We start from the raw sequence: 23,923 nt of genomic DNA on the forward strand, positions 1-23,923 counted from the left end.
AACAATTAAAAATTTGACTAGATTTGCAACTCACTTTGTAAACGATCGTTTTTTCATGCTTTTCACATTTAACTTTTGGACAACAGTAACCCCTCTAACATAAATGAAAATTTCGTGTGCATTGTAGATTAGAGTAGCTTCAATCACTCACTGCTAATCATTATTTTAAGGAATCCGGGCAGTTTTCCCAGAGACCTCCGTGGGTGTTTAGTGTACTCAAGTGATCCCGAACTGTACCCTCAAAGCTAGCTGGTAAGACTAGTTTATGTTGGGCGCCAAAGTGTAACTTGTGGTTAGCCGAGACCTTTCTCGATGCAGGGACTCTACAAACACACCTCAAGGTCGGCACGCTTATCCACACTAGACTAATCGGACACAGGAAAAACACTTGAGCTACCAAACGAAACACCACTTTTATTATCTTTTGTGCACACTTTATTCTCCCACTTCTTCCTACTAACTTCCTTCACCTTTCCTAACCTCAATTTTCCCACTTTCTTATTGTCTATCTGACCTGTTCCTTCTGGTTTCTTGGGGCCCCAGCAGCTCGACGATCTTCCAGCTTCTCCTCCTTCCAGCAATCTCCTCCGGATGAAGGTTACGCGACCTCCGGTCGCTTACACGGATCACGGTTCCCGATCCTGGAACTCGGTAGCGGTTGATGTGCGCGGCTTCTGGTGGACCCGTCCGAACGTCCTGTGCTCCTCCCAATATAGTGACGGATTGGGACTTCGGCCGGTGTTGACGGTTGGCCGGAACATTGCCCGTAATCGAGCACCAAGGGCGTGGACACATCGAGGTTGTTGGGTTCCACAGGGACATCACGGAAGCGTCCGAAACGTCCGGCTCCGACGGCACTCCGTCGGCCAAGGATGACACTAAGGGTCAAACATTGAGGGGTCCTTTTCACAGGACACATTAGTACTGGGTCACACTTTGTTTTACGGCGGCAATTACCTGCTGTCCGACAGACTTCTAGGCCGGTCTGTCTGGTTACGGGTCCTTCGGGCAAATAGACCGATTCCCGGTTCTTGACTTCGCAAGTCATCTACGGTATTGCCGCCAACCAGACTTCTGTCAATCCTTGCTACCAATCGGCTACCAACCAGTTACCAACGTCGGTTTCCTTTGAAGACTCCTTCTTGTGGGTAGCAATCGTGTGGGTATGGAACTGGCTGCGTACTGCTAGGGTGTCTTGGCTTTTGTTTGCCCTAGCCAGTGGGAGTAGTGAAGCTCCGCCCAATAACTCAAGTATATTCCTGCATGCTATTTAACGCGATACAAACAGAGTCACAGTAACGATTGGGTAAGGAACTGCCATCGGTTACAGGGTGGAACAGATATTCGCCTACTTAATACTGCATTTGACGTTTTGATCACAAGGTAAATTAGATCCATTTCTTTTTTCGAAAATGTTTTATTTATTTATTTTTTAAATCAAATTTACAACTTCAATACTTCTAACTAACGTGAAATTTTCCGGGGATTTCGAATATGACAAAATTGAGACTTAAAAGTGCCGCTATGGAGGCCTACAGGGCAAAAACTAACGTTGTAAAATGTTTGTTATAGAAAAATCGAAAAACTATGAGAAAAACTGCGATTGGCCAAAAAGTTATTTCCGAAGGATTATAGTCCATGAAATAACCTATCTTTTGACCTATGGGAGTATGGGTGTTGGAGGCTGTTGGAAAAAGATATTAGGGTTTTAAAAAAATCAATTTTTAACAGTAATTTGCAAAAGCAATGAGAAAAAGTCAAGCCGATCCTGGATGTCTATGGCCCATTTTGAAGTGATTCAAAAGACCTTTCAAATGCATCTACGAGAGTTGGGTTTGATGAAGTTTTACGGAAATGCGAGCAATTTTAAGATTTTTTAGGTTTTTTGGACCTCAAACTTCAAAGCCCGTTTTACCCCACTTCCCTTTGTCGTAGAGGGCTCATATTTGGCATGAGTTCATCTCATGTATAGACAAACAAACGCTGAAAGTTTCATCCAATACGACCTCTAGAACAAACCGAGCAGAATTTACAAATACTGCCTCTTAAATGGGTAATTCTCTACCAACTCACACGAAATCGGGAAAAGTTGCCCCGACCCCTCTTCGATTTGCGTGAAACTTTGTCCTAAGGGGTAACTTTTGTCCCTGATCACGAATCCGAGGTCCGTTTTTTGATATCTCGTGACGGAGGGGCGGTACGACCCCTTCCATTTTTGAACATGCGAAAAAGGAGGTTTTTTTCAATAATTTGCAGCCTGAAACGGTGATGAGATAGAAATTTTTATGTCAAAGGGACTTTTATGTAAAATTAGACGCTCGATTTGATGGCATACTCAGAATTCCGAAAAGACGTATTTTTCATCGAAAAAACAATAAAAAAGTTTTAAAAACTCTGCCATTTTCCGACTGTTAAAAAAAAATTGGAACATGTAATTTTAAGGGAAATTTAATGTACTTTTCGAATCTAAATTGACCCAGAAGGGTATTTTTTTCATTTAGAACAAAATTTTTCATTTTAAAATTTCGTGTTTTTTCTAACTTTGCAACAATGTTGTACAAAGTTGTAGAGCAGACAAATACAAAAATTTTGATATATTTTGATATATTTGCTCATAATCATCACGAGTTATCGCAAGTTTACGAAAAAGTCACTTTTTGCGTTTCTCTTTGTTTCGTCGTCCGTGTCTGTCGTGGGTGAACGGCCATGATCAACGACGACCAACATTTTCATAACTTTTTTTTCGTAAAATCGCGATAACTCGTGATGTTTATAAGCAAACCCCTTATGTTTATATATCAAAATTTTATAATTGTCTGCTCTACATCTTTGTTGAACATTGTTACACTCTAAAAAATAACCCTGCAAAGTTAGAAAAAACACGAATTTTAAAATGAAAAAATTTTGTTCTTAATGAAAAAATGGCTCTTCATCAATGTAGATTCGAAAAGTACATAAAATTTCCCTTAAAATGATATGTTCCAAAAAAATTTACAGTCGAGTAACGGAAAATGGCAGAGTTTTTGAAACTTTTTCAGTGTTTTTTTCGATGAAAAATACGTTTTTTTCGGAATTCTGAGTACGCCATCAAATCGGGCGTCTAATTTTACACAAATGTTCCTTTGACATCAAATTTCTATCTCATCACCGTTTTAGGCTGCAAATTATTGAAAAACACCTCTTTTTTCGCATGTTCAAAAATGGAAGGGGGTTCGGGGCAACTGTTTTGTGAGTTTGTGGAGAATTACCCAAATAGTTTTTGTTTCTTTTTCATTTTTTCGCTGTATTTCAGCAACCAGAGGCCCATTCTTCAATATCTTTTATGGACAATCATGGACGCTGTTTCAAATCTGAAATCGGGTATTTTTCAGTTAAAATTTTACGAGCTACCATCAAATCCCTTAAAAGAGTAATTCTACTCACTGGGAATACTGACCGCTAGGGGATGGGTTTCGACTAGTGGCGTTAATATTTTCAACAGCTTTCGCTGGATTTCCAATCCAGAGGTCGTTAGTTAGATTCTCGTACCGGGATGATGAAGATAAAAAAACTTAAAAAATAAACTTTAGGCTTTATCTTGAAAACGTTTAAACTGTGTACCTATATATTTCTGAATATTTCGCATTAATACAGATTCTCGACGTACAATTTTTGTATGGACTCGTGGTGTAGGGGCAACCGTGGTTGCCTCTCACCCAGTCGGCCTGGGTTCGATCCCAGAAGATCCGGGGGTGGATAGAAGCTTAGGTGTAAAAAGAGGTTTGCAATTGCCTCAACAATCAAGCCTTCTGGAAAATTGTTCCCGTTTCTCCCCACTTCCCTCTGTCGTAGAGGGCTCATATTTGGCATATACTCACTAAGAAATTTGGTTCGAGCCTCGAGTCTTTTCTGGCTTAAATTCGAGCCAAATCGACTAGATGCCAAAATTCTCAGTATTGAATTGATAAACAAACGCATGAAACAGGGGTGCCCAACTGATATAAGTAGAAACGTTCGTTTAAGTACACAGCAAACAACCCGATGGTAAAATCGCTTGCAAAAGCATGCATAGCCGAGCGGGTTGGGGCACGACATTTTCAGGTTCAGCTTTAATTTAAAAAAAAAAAACATTGTGCAAACATTTTAGCCAATTAAATGATTCTCTTCTTCGAAATTGTATTTCGGACATTCAATTTTTCAACTTCAACATACATTTACACTATCCTGAATCATATCACCAGTCGTAAGATAATAAACCAAGTGTCAACAATATCAAACATTAATGATCTTTCCGATGAAGATTTACTGAGAAAACTTGCTGCTCCTGCTCCCCAGATAGTACGCAAACAAAAGAAAAGAAAAATCGAGCATGAAAAGCTATTTTCCTGCAGTCAATGGGAAAGGACACGTACCAACTCGTTCCATCTTGTCGGCGTCGTCGTCGTCGTCGTCTCTCAACATTACGTACGCACGATCTATTAAACTTCCATTCCACAAACACACATACCCATAGAGCCAAGGCCAGGGTCTTCTTCGTTGGGCGAGTTGTTTGCTCTTGCCAGGGTTGTCACAGAATTGATTTATCTGCTGCGCTTGGCAGGCTCTAGCCTAGTTCGCGCCAGACATCCTCGCGCCATCACCACCACCCACACCCACACTTCTTTTGTGGTGGGTGGGTGGTTCGAACAATTCATCTTGGGAGAGGTGTTTTTTTTCTTCTTTGCTCCCAAAAACAACATTTCCCCACAAGCAGTTCTTAAAAAAATCGCATTTTTTGCTTGATTTTTGAGTAGATCAAACTATGGCCATGCCTAAAAAATCATTTATAAAGCATTCCTAATCGATTTAATAAACTGTAATGGATTTCATCAGGTGATTTGTTGTGCAAACCGGTATCATTTGCTCAAAAGAACGAATGGACGAAGTTTCAATAAAGTTAGAAAAGAATGACAACGAGTTTTGCGATTTCCTAGAGAATTGCCTTCACTGAGCACAATATACGCGTCTACCCCGCAAGGCTATGAATTTGAAGCATAGCGCAAGTAATCCACTTAAAACTAATGGATCAGATCGTAGAACGTGACTTTGCTGCTTATCACGCGCTTTTTTTTCTTTTCTTCTTTTGCTTCCTTCGAACCTAGTCTACAATTGTGGGAAAATACGCGCAAGGACACATCAACACCGCACACCCGTGACGAGGGTTGCCCAACGGGGGGACAAGTAAGAAAAACTTATCTTCTTGGTCTGGTTCGATCCGTCCGCTGAGCCTGTGTGTTCGATCGACGTCGCTCAATGCCGAGGACCACCGTGGGAAAGGTCACCAGCTCGGCTCCGTTAGCAGCTGGCTGGGTGCTGAAAGGATGGTCTCCCGTGGCCGTTGATGATGGCCAACATGTCGTCCTGGGAGATATTGCTGGGAAAAGTGTTGCCAGTGTTGTTGGTTTGTCTGGAATGAAATATGTTTTTGGAAAATCTCAATTTGAAATGAAACATTGCTGAAAAATCTTCTTATTTTATCAAAATTACTTTTTCTAGTCGGTCGGTTGCAAGTCACACAGATTTTTAATTTTAAATGAAAAGAAAACAATGTTTTTAACAGCATTCGACTGAGACTGCTGGTCGTTGCCATGTCTGCGGGGTCAGATTTAGAACTTTTTTTTTGCTTTTCCGAAAATCCATTACCGCCGGCTGTCGGACGCAGTTTGTTTCCTGGCCGAAAATTCAATTACACCACCAGAAATTGGACGGCTACTGTTGGAAAACTTTGATTTTCTTACAAGAAAAGCATTCATTGCAGCGTCCGGAACTTACTAGCTGGGCTTTTTTAAATTCTTACAAAATTCAAATAAATTAGAAATTTAAAAATAACATCAATCGACAACCACATTTCAAAACAACTTCACAGAATCAAAGTGACCTTTTAAACCAAAAGAAGCCAAGTAAAGCTTTCCGTCATCAAGTTTCGCAGCCCCTGCTGGGCTAAATTGCAAAAATATGAGTTCGAAAGGGGATGTCAAACTGTCAAAGTGCGAATCATGATGATACATGCAAATTGCCTGACAAAAAGTGTATCGGCAAGAATAAAAAAGAAACTTTTGCTTCCCCAATCGATGCTGGTGTGACAGTGTGTAGAGCGGGAATGGTATCAGGATCCACTTCAAGTTTTCCGTATCTGCAGAACAGTTGGTGCCAAATGACCATGGGAACATTTTTTTACTAGTTGTTAAAAGTTATTTGATGAATTTGACTGCAAAGCTATGGGGGTTAAGATTTCCAAAAAAGTACCCACGTGATTTATGGATGGTCCCTAACCTAACCATGGATATTTTTACAGTTTATTTTTGAACAAATAATCGAAACTTCAACAATTAAATAGCAATGCATGGGACCCAAAACAGCGGTTCAGCCAATGCAGATATAACTGAGAAAACTTACAATTTTGATGACACACAGACAGAAAACAATTGGTTCAGTTTCGATTCTAAGTCGATAGGTATACTTTAAGTCTACGAGCTTTCTGTGAAAAGTATATTTCAGGACCTTTTTTTGACCTGTAAACAAATGTTAACATTGAGTGTATCCTCCCACACCTTATTCCCTTTTTGTATTTTTAATCCAGCTGAAATTTTTTTGGTGCCTTCGGTATGCCCAAAGAAGCCATTTTGCATCATTAGTTTGTCCATGTAGGGGAAGGTGGGGCAAGACGACCATATAGGGCAAGAGGAACAATCGCTAGTAAGGCCGTAATTTTTACAATTTTGATGATTTCCAGTATGAGGAATTGTTGCTAGCAATGCAATTAGCTGATTCTACTACCACATAACCACCAAAACGACGTAAACGCCACGGGGCATAATATTGAATGAAGTTTTTTTTCAAAACCTTTGCTCCTTATAATATTTGGAAAGTACAAAATAAGGCTTAGGGTCCGTTTTAAGGCTCATTTTATCAAAATGCTATTTTTTCCTAGATAAGTAGTGTCCCTACCAATGACTTGTACGTGTTACAAAGTATGATTTAATTTTTGGTAATTTTTGTTGAGAGCTTTTAAAAAATCTTGTTTTGGTGGGGCAAGCGTACCATATGGATTTTTAGTATGGAAAAAAATACGAATTGCTGCAGCAACATATTTAATTGTGAAAAAATACATAAAAGTTCTTAAAAACTGATAATCAATTGTTAAAAAATTGACCAAACACGATATAATAATATCATGAAAATTTACTATTTATCATCTAAGTAATTTTTTTTTGTAAAAACGGTCAAATTTTTAGTAAAATATTATTTTTCAATCTAAACATGAAAGAAACGTTTCAAATACATCCTAATCTGTTCAATTGTTAGTAAATAAGCATGTTTTTTCATGCATTGTTCCTTTTGCCCCAACGGGTTGTTCGTCTTGCCCCACTAGTTGAGTAGAACGTACGAAAAATGGGTAATTCTCTACCAACTCACACGAAATCGAGAAAAGTTGCCCCGACCCCTCTTCGATTTGCGTGAAACTTTGTCCTAGGGGGTAACTTTTGTCCCTGATCACGAATCCGAGGTCCGTTTTTTGATATCTCGTGACGGAGGGGTGGTACGACCCCTTCCATTTTGAACATGCGAAAAAGAGGTGTTTTTCAATAATTTGCAGCCTGAAACGGTGATGAGATAGAAATTTGGTGTCAAAGGGACTTTTATGTAAAATTAGACGCCCGATTTGATGGCGTACTCAGAATTCCGAAAAAACGTATTTTCATCGAAAAACACTAAAAACGTTTTAAAATTCTCCCATTTTCTGTTACTCGACTGTAAAAATTTTGGAACATGTCATTTTATGGGAAATTTAATATACTTTTCGAATCTACATTGACCCAGAAGGGTCATTTTTCATTTCGAACAAAATTTTTCATTTCGTGTTTTTCTAACTTTGCAGGGTTATTTTTAGAGTGTAACAATGTTGTACAAAGTTGTAGAGCAGACAATTACAAAAATTTGATATATAGACATAAGGGTTTGCTTATAAACATCACGAGTTATCGCGATTATACGAAAAAAAGTTTTGAAAAAGTTGGTCGTCACCGATCATGGCCGTTCATGGTCACCCGCGACAGACACGGACGACGAAACAAAGAGAAACGCAAAAAGTAACTTTTTCAAAACTTTTTTTCGTAAAATCGCGATAACTCGTGATGTTTATAAGCAAACCCCTTATGTCTATATATCAAAATTTTTGTAATTGTCTGCTCTACAACTTTGTAGAACATTGTAACACTCTAAAAAATAACCCTGCGAAGTTAGAAAAAACACGAAATTCTAAAATGAAAAATTTTGTTCTAAATGAAAAAATGACCCTTCTGGGTCAATGTAGATTCGAAAAGTATATTAAATTTCCCATAAAATGACATGTTCCAAAATTTTTAACAGTTTTTGACGTTTTTAATTCTGAGTACGCCATCAAATCGGGCGTCTAATTTTACATAAAAGTCCCTTTGACACCAAATTTCTATCTCATCACCGTTACAGGCTGCAAATTATTGAAAAACACCTCTTTTTTCGCATGTTCAAAAATGGAAGGGGTCGTACCGCCCCTCCGTCACGAGATATCAAAAAACGGACCTCGGATTCGTGATCAGGGACAAAAGTTACCCCTTAGGACAAAGTTTCACGCAAATCGAAGAGGGGTCGGGGCAACTGCTGTGTGAGTTGGCGGAGAATTACCCAAATCAAAAAATTTAAAATCATTTTTTACATTAAAAAACAGAATTTTTTAAAAACTTGTTCTACCAAAGTCTCAGTCAAGACCTGGAATAAGATGATTCTAATAAATCCGACAGATTTTTTTACGTTTTTAATGGGTTATAACGAGCATAGGGCAGCGAATGACCAAGAAGGTTAAAGCTGCCAGAAATAAATAAATTAACAACAACAACAACAACATAACGAGCATTTCCTTAGCTTGTTACACTTGCCCCACTTTCCCCTAATGTTCCATACAAATTTGGCAGCTGTCCATACAAAAATGATATATGAACAATCAAAAATCTGTATCTTAAAAAGTTTTGTGTGATCGATTTGGTGTCTTCGGTAAAGTTGTAGGTATGGATAAGGACTACACTGAAAAATTGAGTCTGTGGTTGACAGAGCAGCGAGTCAGACGTGCGTCTCTCACACACCAAAAAAGTGCTAAAAAGTGCAAAAATGCCTCAGGGCAAGAAAAAGAGGCGGTCCTCACCAGCAGGATCGGCAGATTTGAAGAAGCTAAAAAATGCCGAAGCGCTACCTGCAAAGCTAGGCAGTTTGGGCAAGGACGCTCAAAATTCGTCTGGAAACCAGTTCGCTACCCTCCCTGTGGACGTGAGCGAGAAGGAAGAATTTGAACGACGGGAAAAGTTGCCACCCAATTTTGTGAAAACATCGTCATAGGATTCGGTGCACTTTCGCACCGGGTTTATCAAATCTGGTGCTTTACGAGCTTCCATTCGCTTGTGTGCTGATGGACTCAAAATTCTGCTACCTACCAGAAAGGATTACAACTACGTTCGGGATTTCCTGAACAACACAAAGATTGAATACTACAGCCATGACGATCCAGGTAAACGCCCCATGAAACAGGTCCTCCGAGGCCTGTACGACATGGATGTGAATGTGTTGAAAGAAGAGCTCAAATCTCTGAAGTTGAACGTGATTGAAGTCTTCAAGATGACGAGACACAACAAGGACATCAAGTATCGTGATCAACTGTACCTGGTTCATTTCGAGAAAGGATCGACAACGCCGTCTGAGCTGAAAGCAGTTCGGGCAATTTTCAACATCATCGTGCCTTGGGAACGTTATCGTCCAGTGCACCGTGACGTGACTCAGTGTTCGAACTGCTTGCAGTTTGGACATGGTGGAAGGAACTGTTTCATCAAGAGTCGTTGTGCAACCTGCGGAGGTGAGCACAAAACTCAAGCTTGCGAAACAATCAACGAGAACATCGAAGCGAAATGCCTCAATTGCGGCGGCGACCATTCGACCAAGAATCGTAGCTGCCCAATACGAGCTGAGTTTGTGAAAATTCGGCAGCAAGCGACGACGAGGCACCAACCAAATCGTCGCAAAACACCACCAACTTTCACGGACGTGGATTTTCCTGCTTTGGCGTCACCTGGAGCGGGATCTGCTCGAGTGGTTCCAAATCTGCAGCCATTGCCGTTGAATCAGCGGCAAAGAGTTGCAGAGCATACAACACCTCCAGGCTTCAGTCAACAACCGAGGGAAAACCAACCAACATCAACGGGTGAAGGCAGTAGTGACCTGTTTTCACCACAAGAACTTCTGAACATTTTCATCGAGATGACAACAACTTTGCGTGGGTGCAAAACTCGCCAGGAACAAGTAAAAACTCTTGGAGCATTCATCTTAAAATACAGTTCGTAGTTTACTCGTTCTAGTGCTTTTGAATATTTCATTGGATTTATTTTTTTAGTTTTAGGTTAGGATTAGCTGTTAAAGTGATTTTTTCTTTTTTTTACCCAAATGTATTCGATGAATGCAAAAATGTAAAACAATTTGAAATAAATGAATGAATGTGAACAGTTAATAATAAAACGAAAAATACAACAAAGATGAAGAGCATTTAGCCATACCACTTAGAATGTAAATGAAATGTAATTATTATAAGAAAGTTCAATAAAGACATATTTAATTAAAAAAAAAAAAAAAACTACGCTGAAAAAAATGATACACGGTATTTTTTTGTGATTTTTAATTTCGCTTTTTGTCGCTAACACTTGATTTGTTAGAAAACACTATTTTTTTGTATGACATCAAATGTATTTTTTTCATAAACTTCCAGAACGGGCAAAAAATATGTGACATATAATATATAATTTTTTGAACCAATACAGATTTTTTCAAAAATTCGAAACATTGATCGCAAAAAAATTTCAACTTCATTTTTCGATGTAAAATCGAATTTGCAATCAAAAAGTACTGAAGTGAAATTTTGATAAAGTGTTCAAGTTATTGCCATTTTGAAGTTTTTTTTTGAAAATAATCGCAGCTATTCAGTTTTTAAAATCAGTGCCCATGTTAGCCTACTTTTGAAAAAAATATTTTTGAAAAGCTGAAAAGCTTTTGAAATTCTCAATATTATGCTTTTTTAACTTTGTTGATACGACCCTTAGTTGATGAGATATTGCCATGCAAAGGTTTAAAAACAGGAAAATTGAAGTTTTCTTTGTCTCACCCAAACAACCCACCATTTTCTAATGTCCATATGTCAGCAATTAATGGTCCGATTTTCAATGTTGAAATATGAAACATACGTGAAATTTTCGATCTTTTCGAAAACAAATTCAAAAGGGCGTAATATTGAATATATATTTTTTTACAGTGTATCATATTTTTCAGTGTAGTCCTTATCCATCCTTTGTCCATCCCTACAACTTTGCCCAAGTCACCAAATCGATTAAAATATTCCTTCAAAAGATACAGATTTTTGAATTTTCATTTATAATTTTTGTATGGACAACTGCCAAATTTGTATGTAAAACTATATGGACAAACTTATGATGCAAAATGGCTTCTTTGGGCATACCGAAGGCACCAAAAAGTTTCGGCTGGATAAAAAAATACAAACATTAAAATCAAAAAAAGACTGATTTCGTAGAGAACTGCTCTTATGTCAATGTCCATCGGAGTAAGCGGGTTATTAGGATGTAACAAAATGGGTGAATTTTGCGGGCATTTCAGGGCATGATCCCCTAGATGAACTGAGTCTGAATCCCAAATGTAAGCATGATTGGTTGGGACAGGACCTGGCGAACATTCTTAATAGTTGACGAATCTTTTCGCATTTTAAACTTTTAACTCAAAGCTCTTATTTCTCTCGCCGCCATTCAAGCTCATATTTGGGATACAGGCTTAGTACATGCATTTCATGTCACCGGCCCGACAAATTAATCCATTTCGTTACATTTCTTGATTCTTGAAGTGGAATTGTAAGGTAAGGTTTCTAAGAAAAATATTTGATTAAAATGATCTCCTGATCAGGGGAAAAAGTAGATTCGGGCTACTTGTGTTAAATTTAAATTAATATTTTTTTCTCATAATGTTATCAGAAAAAAATTACTTTAGCCTCTAGCTCTAGCAAGTCAGAACATTTAAGAGAAAACTTTTCAGGTATAACAAACTTTAAAAATCTTAACAATTCATTGACTTTAACCCACCGGCAATCGCATACGTGTACTTTGTACACAGTTTGTAAGGGCACTTGTAAGAAAGGCGAAAACACGCGACTTCCCGAAGGTTAAAATGCGTTTTAAATTTCGATTCAAAAACTGTAGCCTAGTCAAATTTAACTTTCTGACAAGCTTTTGTTTTCGTGTTCTTATTTAACTTTCTCAGCCACCATCCCAGAGCTTAAAATTCTAAACCGTCAGACAAAAATCTTAAATACCTAAAGCTTCAAGCTTGTCCTCAACCAACCAGGCAGCAGTCAGCCGACGGCAGGATTGATTCAAGAACAAATAAGTAATTTAAACGACGGTTGTTTGCTTGGTTTGGCTTTACAGCGTCAGGGCGTTTCAGAGGAAAATTCTGCTTTCCTAAGAAAACTGCTTGCTGCTTTCATTTCGAAAGATGATGACAGGCCCCGGGTTTGAGAGGAAACAACACAAAAATAACCGAACCAACTTTTCCGGCGTCGTCGTCGTCTTTCGTGTCATTGTGTGAGTGTGAGTGCGATTGTCGTCACGGTGAAAGATGAACAATCTACTTTTAGAAAGGCTGAATTGAAAGACGTTTTGTCTGCGTAGGTGGCGGAGGGCGCCCCAAGGATGGGAGGATATTTTGCCGAATGGAAGAATTAGCCGTTTTGTTGTTCAGCTGAGATTAGCAAATATTTATTATTAATTTGAGCATTCGTTTGCGAAACGCGTTCGATTGCTATGAGCTTTGCTTAGTTCATTTACAAATTTTCGGTGAACGTTATAAAAACCGAACAGAAACTCAATTTCCAAAAATCCGTACCGAAGAACCGAAATCCGCAACTTTTGAGCCATAGAGAAGCAAGGTCAAACATTTAGCCGCCGAGTTATGAATTCTTAAAAAATAGTTTTTTTTGAAAAATATCGAAATTTCATGCAAAAAATTGTTTTGCCTTAATTTTTGATGTAAATTTGAATTTTCAATCTAAAAGTACTTCACAGATTTCTTGATAAAATGCCTCGTTTTCAAGATATAGCCACCGAAAGTTTGATTTCAGCGAAATATTTGTAGTTTTTCGATTTAAAAAAATTACTATGGGTTTACATTTCTGAAAAAAAAAATTCAATTTCAGGAAATTTGCTATAAAATTGTTTAAAAACATTGAAGACAGGACCTCTGATTGCTGAGATATAGTGGCTTAAATAAAAAGAAACAGGGAAATCTAAGTTTTTTAAGCCTCACTTAAACAACCCTCCGTTTTCTAATGCCTAATATCTCAGCAACTGATGGTGCGATTTTCAATGTTAAAACATGAAACATTCGTGAAATATTGTTCGGTTGCCTATATCAGGCCATACCCAAAACCCATTTCTGGTTTTGGTAGAGAACTGCTCAAATGTTAATAATAATTAATAAGTCCAAAAACATTAATTAAAAATTGCATTAAATCCTTCATATTAGCTGTCCACCCTGTGATTATCTGTTTTAGCATTAGCACCTTCAAGCTAATAAACAAGAGGTGCTCACAATCTCTACTTCATCAAAAAAAAAAGTTAAAAAATTCAGTTCAAATAAACCAACATCAATATTTCAGTGAACAATCAAATTTTCACCCATCTGAAATTTATTCCAGCAAAATTCCATCAAACGAACGAATTGTCCGTTGGAGTTAACAATTTGCGACACACAGTACTATTGCGTACCTTTCTCATGCTTCCAAATTGCTGTTCACTTCCAGTTCGTTAATTCCGTTCGCAACGGCATAATCTCGACCGGTGGAAATCGACGCCGAATCATTTTGCTGCTCGGGACCAATTTCGGTCTCATTACACTTCCGCCGGCGCATTCGTCCTCCGTCCGTCTCCGTTTCGTGAACCTGGCCAGAGATCCCTCCGTGGCGTGAATATTGATCATCTTTATTGTTACCATTGTCGTCCTCATTTTCGGCGCCATCAAAGTCGTCTTTTTGGCCGTTGATGGCGGTGATTTCGCTGGGATTGATCTGGTGGTGGTGGTGGAGCTGGTGCTGTTGACAGACGACTTCGGACAGATCTGGGTGACGACTGGTGTCATTGGACGTGAAGTACGATTGATTTACGACGAAATTGTCCTCCGGATCGTACGACCTGTCCGAGTACTCCGAGTACGAGTCGAAATCATCGCAGTCAAAGTATTGGCTCTGGGGGAGAAACAGCAAAAGGAAGTGTTAATTGATGGGTATGCGAAGAAAATTGACGTTGAAATGAAAATTATCTTTTTTAACCTGACGTTTCAAACTTATGCAACTGTCATCTGCATGAAGAATTTAAAAAGTGTAATTAATTTAAAAAAGAAATCTTTCAAATTAATTTACTTAATCATGAGAAAAAAACCAGCTTGCATACCACCGCTATCCCCGTCCAATCAACAGAGCGCAGTATTTAAAAAGCCGGCGAAAGGCAGAAAGTTTTCATTAAAATGCTAATAACTCCGTAATTAATGGGCGGGAAAAATTATTCATGTACCGAGTGCTTCTACTGCTGCGCATCGCTGAACTCTGAATTGTGCCATCTGAATTCAAATAAGCTGCCTTGGCTCGCTTTCTGGCTGTGACTCGGAACAACAAGTGCCGGAGTGGAAATGGGTTCTGGGAAGATGACTCCCCCTTTTCACCGAAAACCACTGGACATGTATTAAGGATCAACTCATTGAAAATTCTACTCCCTGTCTCGCTCACTTACTCTTACACGCTGTCTCTCCTTCTCTATTCTCATCTTGTTGTTTAACTTTTCTCATCCATGTGAAATGAACAGCCGGTTCGAGCTTCCCGGGGATGAAGGCAATAATGAATACCGAACCTGATCTGCATACATTGAGCTGTTGAGGACTCATCTCGTCTCTGACAACGGCAGACAATACCTTGGGAGTCGTTCGTAAACTACGTGATTTGATTTTGATATAAATAACCCCGATGGTTTGACACCAACTGTTGTCAAACGAACGGGATCACTTTTTAGTTTGACACCCATTTTACACGGAGTTCACACACACTACCAAACGATGGTTATGATAGTGTTCGTGAGCGCTGTGTAAAAAGTGACAGTTCGTTACACAGAAAAAAATAATGTAAATTTGGAAGCTGTAATTTTGGAAGGTTGAATATTACCTCTTTAATGATGTAATTTTACCTCAATCTAGACTGAAAAAGTGACATTACACCAGAAAAGTGGTAAAATTACACATTTCCAAAGGTAAAATTACAACTTTTTTCTGATATAAAAGATGTAATATTACCATGATTTTTTTTTCTGTGTACTTTTTAGTTTGATTTTGACCAACCAACGTACCGTGGAGATTTTCCCTTATCCCTTAAAAATTGGAAGTATAGCTTTTAAAAATAATCTCGATTTTCGAAAATTAATAACAAAAATTTTGTTCAAAAGAACAAAAAACAAACAAAAAACCAAAAAATAAAACAAAAAACAAACATGGCCGCCAACTGGCCGAACGGGAATGATACCTTTCAGAGCCTTAAGCAATGCGTGCGTACTCCAGTAAAATGTATTGGGAACTCATCTCTATGGAGAAGCATGGTAAGGTATTTTAACCATTAGTGTACCCCCTAGTAGAGCCAACTCGCATTTTTCACAATTTTTCAATATTTTAAACACTTTTTCATAACCCTTTGTGCGAAACAATGAAATCTGTTATGGACCCCCTTTTCCTACAGTGGACCCGGGTCCATTATCCGATTGTGTACCCGGGTCCACTATAGGAAAACTATTATTTTTATACCAAATTTAATCGATATTTGGTGTTTTGATGGATGGATGGAGGTGTTATGATAGATATAATGAATAAAAGATGGATTTTCCATAAACAAATACAGTATGTAAAAAAAGTATTTACACCCCTTGGGCACTATGCACATTTTGTGATGAAACATGTAAACAATTTAATGTTGACATAAACCTAGTACTACGTTTTGTTCAGAAACTCATGCCGAACATTTTGCTGCAAAAAGCTCATGAAAATATGTTTTCTATAAAAGTTATATAACAAATACTATTACAAAAATAAAAAGGTGCAAAAAAGTTTGTACACCTTTCGAAAAATTAACATAAATAAAGTTATTTGTTGACAAATCACCATAAATCCAGTCTCCCAACTCCAAATAGGCATCCTTGACTGATTAAAAAAATAATTTGGATTGAATATAAAGTTTACTAATTACTTAGTATAAAAGTTTATATAACTCTGGAAATTCTAAATAAAACTTATCTAAACTTAATTTTGCAAACTTTCAATTTAACTAAATGTCAATATATTACCATAGAATTGCTAAATAAACATTTTGGAGTGGGTTTAACACCGTTTTGGGGTCTTTGTATCGCTAGAATAGATTTTCGTTGGAATTTCGTACCAACCCGGAATTACGTCGTCGGAAAATCCGCCGGCATTCGAACCGGTCCACAATTAACAAGTCAACCTATGTGGCATCGGAAAGGGCATAAAATTTCCGATCTTTTGATACCCAGACATCTAGGTTTTCTATAAAACCCACGTTTTTGAATACCTAGGCAAAAACGTTGTTATGGTTTCGTTTGAGCAATCTGCCAAAAATGTATGGAATTTCGTAATTTTTGTTCTCGTGGATCAAGCTTACTTTTTGCCCAGGTATTTAAAAACGTGGGTTTTATAGAAAACCTAGATGTATGGGTATCAAAAGATCGGAAATTTTATGCCCTTTCCGATGCCACATAGGTTGACTTAAGAATTGTGGACCGGTTCGAATGCCGGCGGATTTTCGACGACGTAATTCCGGGTTGGTACGAAATTCCAACGAAAAATCTATTCTAGCGATACAAAGACCCCCAAAACGGTGTTATACCCACTCCAAAATGTTTATTTAGCAATTCTATGGTAATATATTGACATTTAGTTAAATTGAAAGTTTGCAAAATTAAGTTTAGATAAATTTTATATAGAATTTCCAGAGTTATATAAACTTTTATACTAAGTAATTAGTAAACTTTATATTCAATCCAAATTATTTTTAATCAGTCAAGGATGCCTATTTGGAGTTGGGAGACTGGATTTATGGTGATTTGTCAACAAATAACTTTATTTATGTTAATTTTTCGAAAGGTGTACAAACTTTTTTGCACCTTTTTATTTTGTAATAGTATTTGTTATATAACTTTTATAGAAAACATATTTTCATGAGCTTTTTGCAGCAAAATGTTCGGCATGAGTTTCTGAACAAAACGTAGTACTAGGTTTATGTCAACATTAAATTGTTTACATGTTTCATCACAAAATGTGCATAGTGCCCAAGGGGTGTAAATACTTTTTTTTACATACTGTATGTTTTGTTAGCAAATTTGGCTTAAAACAACATAACACCTAACAGACATTTAAGCACATTAAATTAAATTTTATTTCAGAAAAAATCAAAGAAAACGTTTCAAAAACAACATTAAGACATTAAACATTAAAATGATTAAAAAAGTAATTTTGATGCACTTTTTCCATATAAATTACATAAATAGTTGACCGAAACAAAACAATAGATTTGTTTACAGCTGCTGATACAACTAAGCATGTTTATTTTCAAAAAATGTTTTGTTATTGATTTATTATAATAAAATATCTTTTAAAACTTTGATTATATACTCATAATTGAAAAAAAATCTGCAATTTTGTTGATAAAAACAAGCATTTATTGTATGTTTAAGAGAAAGTTTTGCTTAAATTCACAGTTTTCTTTATTTTTGAAGGTTAAATTAACATTAAATTATTTAAATTAACTTTTGGAAAAGTTAGGATTTTCGTTGTCCTATATTGTACCTCCCTAATTTTTGTTTGAAAATGAGAAGTTCTTCGCTATATTTTAGTATAGGTAATTAAACTTACATTATTTCGACTTAATGAAGTTAAATAACCAGTCAAAAAATGATTGGATAGTTAATTCAATCATAAAATAGAAATGCTGTTTTGTTGTGGAAATGCTAGTGGCCATGGCTGATTTCAGTAGTCGAACTCAAAACACTTATTTTGTGCAAAAAGGACAATTCAATGTCAATCAACATGGTTTTAAATGATGCTGAACATGACAAATAAAAGATTTGCAGACAAACACACGCTTGAAATAAGGATTTTATTGATTTTTTCCTCAAAAACCCTTCAGAGGGTCCACTAAAGAAAAGGGGTCCACTAATGGATAACGTACCCTACTTTAACGAAACAAATAATAACAATAACTTAACATAAAAAGTGGTAAACAAGAGAAGAACAAAAAACGAAATGAACCATTCCGCAGAACTTGTTCAATTTGATGTACTGAACACGTAATCTGGAATTGGGAACATTGTCGCAACCTTTAAGTGAAAAATTACGCATATTTTGAAGAAAAGTTTCACAGACCATCATCAAATTTTCAGAACTTTCTGTTAGACCCAAACGTGTGCCTTTGCAATGAATTAACAATGTGGTTTATAACTTACCCCTTATCTAGCTATGCGCTGCGTACAGTGTGTATATTAGGATGTAACAAAAATGACTTTTTGGCGGGCATTCAAGGGTTTATTCCGGTGGGCATACCAAGCCCAAATCCTAAATATGAGCTTGATTGGACGTAACAGGAGCTGGCGCTTTGCATGTGAATTTTAAATGGGATTTAACCCGTAAAAGGAGATTTTTTTCAAAAATGTCATTTTTGATGCACTTTGGCAACTGAAGCGTTTATTTTCAACATCATTGGCGTGTAGGCCAGATCTTTGCGCATCTTTTGGTATATATAACATTGAAATTTGGAGCACCCTGGAGCTCGGTACAAACCATCAAAGTTTTGCATTTTTTCAAAAAAATCGGTTCCGACAAAAAAGATTTGCGTCGCGCCTTGCGACGCTCTAGACGCCATTTGATTTTGTCTGGGGTCAATTTTTCGAAAAAATGACAAACTTTGAAGGTCTGTACCGAGCCCTAGGGTGTTCTAAATTGCAATGTTAAACGCCTCAAAAAGTGAAATTTTTGAAAAAAATCTTTTTTTACGGGTTAAATCCCATTTAAAATTCAAATGCAAAGCGCCAGCTCCTGTTACGTCCCATCAAGCTCATATTTTGGATTTGGGCTTAGTATGCCCACTGGGACAAACCCTTGAATGCCCGCCAAAAAGTCATTTTTGTTACACTCTAGTGTATATGTTTGAGAGTGAAATGTTCCGGAACGAATCGCTGGGATATTATAAATACATCTCTCCTCACCTGACAGTCGATGCACCGACAGCTGTCACTGAGCGTACACCTGATTCCGAGCAACTGAGCCGCCTCGTTGTACAGATCTTTGGTAGATTTCTCCTCGCTGGGGTTGGATTTCCTCCTGCTGTGTTGGGTTGCGTGCACAGGGATGAAAAATGGGGACACACGAATTAAAATCAGGACATTCCCGGGCTTGTTTGAAATTTGTCCGTACGTACCTCTGACACCGGCTGAAGAACTCGCTCCCGCCGTTACTGCTGGTCGTGGTGGCGTTGGTCGTCGAGCCTTTGTTCTGTATTCGGTCCTCGTCGAAGAGCTTCCAAATTTTGGCCATCTTGGAGTTGGTCCTCGAACTGCTGCTGCCGCCATGGTTGGTCGTTGGCGTCGCTGTCGGCAGGTGGGTCGTGTGCGGGTGGGGGTGGCTAGCTCTGTACCTGATTAGGTCGTTCGCATCGACAAATTTGTTGCAGTTGGCAGTTGAGGAGGCTGTTGAGTGGTGGCTCGAATGGTTGGCGGCGGCGGCACTGATGGTGCTACAGGTTCCACTGAAGCCGCAGTTTTGCAGCGGATGGTACAAGGGCTGCTGGCAGAGGGCAGAGTGGTTCTGGGTGGTGCTGGCAGAGTTGCTGGAAATGCTGGCAATGTTGGAGCTGCTGTTCGATTTACTACACGAGTGCATTTCGGCAGCTGTTCTATTATTCACCGTTAATGCTCTGCCAGCTGGCGAGCCGAATAATTCTATCATGTCGAAGTCCTGTGGAGAGGGTGAGAGGGGGAAGCATTCGTTTTTTTCATGTTAGTATTCGAGCGCGTTGCAGTGGCATAAATAGGCAAAGATAAGGCCGAGTGGGTTTATGGGACGGGTTGGATTGGATGTTATTTGGGGATGGTGGCACCCAAAAAATGAGCTGTTGGCACTAAGCCAATGGATGTTTCGTAAAGAGTTTTACTAATGAAAATGGGGTATAAACATTTCAAATTTTAAGATCACGTGGTATATGCAAGATTCCGTACTGAGCTTTTTTTTACTCTAGTTCAGTCACCCTAACCATAGACTAATTAATAATAATTATCTATGCCCTAAGACAGCAAAAAATCCGATGGTAAAATCGCATGCAAAAGCATGCACGTCCCTTCGTCAAAATAAATACTTAATATTACACACTGCATGTACACAGCAAATAAAGTAGTAATCCAGCTGCGTGTAAAAGACCTGGGTGTAAAATAAATTTTGCATTATTCTATGAGATTCTGTGTAATATTACACCCTGAAATATGTAGCCCATTAGTATGGGAAACCTACTTGACCGAAATGTGGAGCTCACATATACGTTTATCCTTTACATTTTTCATCGGTCTGATAGCCGAGCGGACTAAGGCGCCAGTCCTTACTGTAGGTGCTGGGTTTGAATCCCGTCGGTTGCAACTTTTTTTTGTGTTTACAAAAATTGTACATGCAGCGTGTAAAATTAAGTGTTTATTTTGACGAAGGTGATGTGCATGCTTTTGCATGCGATTTTACCATCCGATTTTTTGCTGTGTACATTTTTTGCAAACACAAAAAAAAAGTTGTTATTCTATGTAATATTACATTTTGAAATATGTAGCTCATCAGTATGGGAAACCTACTTGACCGAAATGTCAAGCTCACATATGCGTTTATCCTTTCGATTCTTCATTGGCCGAGCGGGCTAAGGAGCCAGTCCTTACTGTTGGTGCTGGGTTTGAAACCCGTCGGTTGCATTTTTTTTTGTGTGTAGTAAAATTGTACATGCAGTGTTTTTTACGAAGGTGATGTGCATGCTTTTGCATGCGATTTTACCATCGGATTTTTTGCTGTGTATGGGGAAGACCTTGCTTCAAGATTTTGCCAGCAAGGGGCGTAGGTCTCGCCCAAAATTGTCGTTAAAAGATCCGAGATGATCCTGATGAGTTGAAAGCCATGCGATGTTTTTCTTCTTACATTTTCGCCATACAAACCCCAACGCTCAACAGTGAACCCTAAACCTCAACCGAGAAAAATAATCATTTCTAAAGCTGTACATATCCTTGATTTTAGTGGAAACTAAATTTGACACATTCTGTCATTACTTTACAACGGTTTGAGGATACTTTTTCAGTTTTTATGCTGTAAATCGGAAATTTCCAAGCCGCCATGGCTTCATCCATAAAGCACGTCACGCTAAAATCAGCCAAAATTTACCCCCCCCTCCCCCTTTGTCACGCTTTTCCTATACTTACAACACGCAATGTCAAACTTGCTCAGACCCCCTCCCCCTAGAGCGTGACATACTTTATGGATGACGCCCATGGGTGGTCATTGGCGTTTACGTCAATATTTTTACAGATTCTAAAAGTACGTTAAATTTGCCATAAGAATCAACACAGGGCGAAGAATTTTTATTTTTTAATGCCCTTTCTGATGCCACATAGGTTGACTATGAATTGTGGACCGGTTCGGATGCCGGCGGATTTTCCGACGACGTATTTCCGGGTTGGTACGAAATTCCAACGAAAAATCTATTCTAGCGATACAAAGACCCTCAAAACGGTGTTATACCCGCTCCAGAATGTTTATTTAGCAATTTTATGGTAATATATTGACATTTAGTTAAATTGAATGTTTGCAAAATTAAGTTTAGATAAGTTTTATATAGAATTTCCAGAATTATATAAACTTTTATACTAAGTAGTTAGTAAACTCTATATTCAATCCAAATTATTTTTTTTAATCAGTCAAGTATGCCTATTGGAGTTGGGAGACTGGATTTATGGTGATTTGTCAACAAATAACATTATTTATGTTAATTTTTCGAAAGGTGTACAAACTTTTTTTGCACCTTTTTTATTTTTGTAGTAGTATTTGTTATATAACTTTTTATAGAAAACATCTATTCATGAGCTTTTTGTAGCAAACGTAGTACTAGGTTTCTGTCAAACTTTAAATTGCTACATGTTTCATCACAAAATGTGCATAGTGCTCAAGAGGTGTAAATACTTTTTTACATACTGTATACCACTAGGTGACGTAGAGATCTCTGCGCATTCTAGATAGATGTTTACTAACATGCCTTCCAATCCCCGAGGTTAGTAAGGTACCGGCCAGGAAACCCTTATCTTACTGGATAGTATTACACGCTCATCTAAAGATGAAAACATGGTATCTCCCGTGTTGGAATATTGTAACCGGATGAGTCTAGTGCTATTATACGTTTAATTACAGTTAAACAGCAAGATAAGCGTTGTGCAGCCATCCGGATTTGTGCGACCTTTATTGCTAATGCTAATGCTAATACTAAAAAAAAATTCAAATTCAATGGAGACGTATGGTACTTTGAGGCAGATCGAATTATTATCGTATTGGCCAATTTAAATTTTCCAGTGAGAATTTTCCCTCTTGCCAGTTGCCAAATGATAATACAGCAATGCTCATTCCGTCAGGTCCGTGGTGGCATTTGTAATTATGCGGCGGGACGATTATTCAAACGGTTGATTATGCAGACGATGCAGCAGCAGCACCAAAAATCTAGATAATTCTAATGGATGCAAAACATGACAAAACACACGTTTTATAGATTAGTGGTATTTTGCACACGTCGTCGTCCCGTGTGAATGGTTCGTGTCATCAGGGGGTGGTGAAATCAATCGAGTGAAACGCATCAAGAGTTATGAAATTGGTGCAGCTGGTGATGTTTGAATTGCTTATCTGATTTGCCATTAGCATGAGGTTAGCAATTTAGAGTTCGGTTATGAAAAAGCTTATTGGCTCTCATCGCTGTGGTTCAGCCAAGCATAGTGATTATTATACAAAATTTCAATTAAATTAAATTAAGCTTAGGTAAATTTGCAGTGCACTGATGCGCAATTATTCCAATAATTTTTGAAGCAGTTTGGAGTTACTTTTCTCAACGGCGCTCAACGCCACGAGTGCTCTGAACGTTTCTGATTTGGTTTCATCTCGGTGGATTTAGCTTTGGGAAATGAATTGAAATTGCTACTGTGCTTGCAATCATGGAAGCTAGCAAAAGCAACCCCCCAAGCTTTTGCCTTTTAGGGGGCGCAAATCACAGACAACAAACACAAATGGATGGAAATCCCAGTGCTGGCACTTCTGGCAACCCGGCTCTTTGTCTCGCCGGCATCTGTTCTAGCCTCGAATGCCGCAATGGATCGTGGGCGCCGTGATGGAGCAGACCCTCGAGGACGGAAGCAATGGGCATTGTGGTAGTGCCAAAATTTGAGCTTCATTCATCTCTGCGCAATCACTGCCACCGACGAGAATTCAGCTTGGATCTGGCCTGGTGTTTGTCGAAAATTCAAGTGCTTCAATTTTGGCGCCGAACCGGATGGTCTCTCTCTGCTGCTATCTCTGACTTTCCGTCATAAATCATGAATCAGAAGCGGTTTGTATAATTTCATTTTCCGCCTGAGTGAATCTGAAACCGGCTGCCATTTTGATAATGCAAAACCGCACTGTGCAGTTCAGTGATCTATGAGGATGAGATATTTGCGGTGAGAAAAAATGTTCA

At 38.2% G+C, this 23,923-nt stretch overlaps 1 protein-coding gene across 12 annotated transcripts in view; it reads right to left on the reverse strand.

Annotated features, from left to right (window-relative positions):
- The window catches only part of LOC6043806, a 274,342-nt gene that overhangs the window by 15,171 nt on the left and 235,248 nt on the right, over positions 1 to 23,923 (reverse strand). For 10 of the 12 annotated variants that reach the window (XM_038266363.1, XM_038266360.1, XM_038266361.1 and 7 more), the window contains 4 exons: positions 19,613 to 20,148; positions 19,401 to 19,518; positions 13,860 to 14,335; positions 3,182 to 5,425 (listed from right to left, as the gene is read on the reverse strand). In XM_038266363.1, coding sequence (XP_038122291.1) covers positions 13,865 to 14,335; positions 19,401 to 19,518; positions 19,613 to 20,148 — 1,125 coding nt within the window. In that variant the 3' untranslated portion in view covers positions 3,182 to 5,425; positions 13,860 to 13,864. Of the gene's footprint in view, positions 1 to 3,181; positions 5,426 to 13,859; positions 14,336 to 19,400; positions 19,519 to 19,612; positions 20,149 to 23,923 lie in introns of those variants that run through there. The other 2 variants (XM_038266365.1, XM_038266359.1) reach the window with 2 other exon arrangements.

The sequence above is a fragment of the Culex quinquefasciatus genome, chromosome 3 (genome assembly GCF_015732765.1).
Source record: "Culex quinquefasciatus strain JHB chromosome 3, VPISU_Cqui_1.0_pri_paternal, whole genome shotgun sequence".
Lineage (NCBI taxonomy): Eukaryota > Metazoa > Arthropoda > Insecta > Diptera > Culicidae > Culex > Culex quinquefasciatus.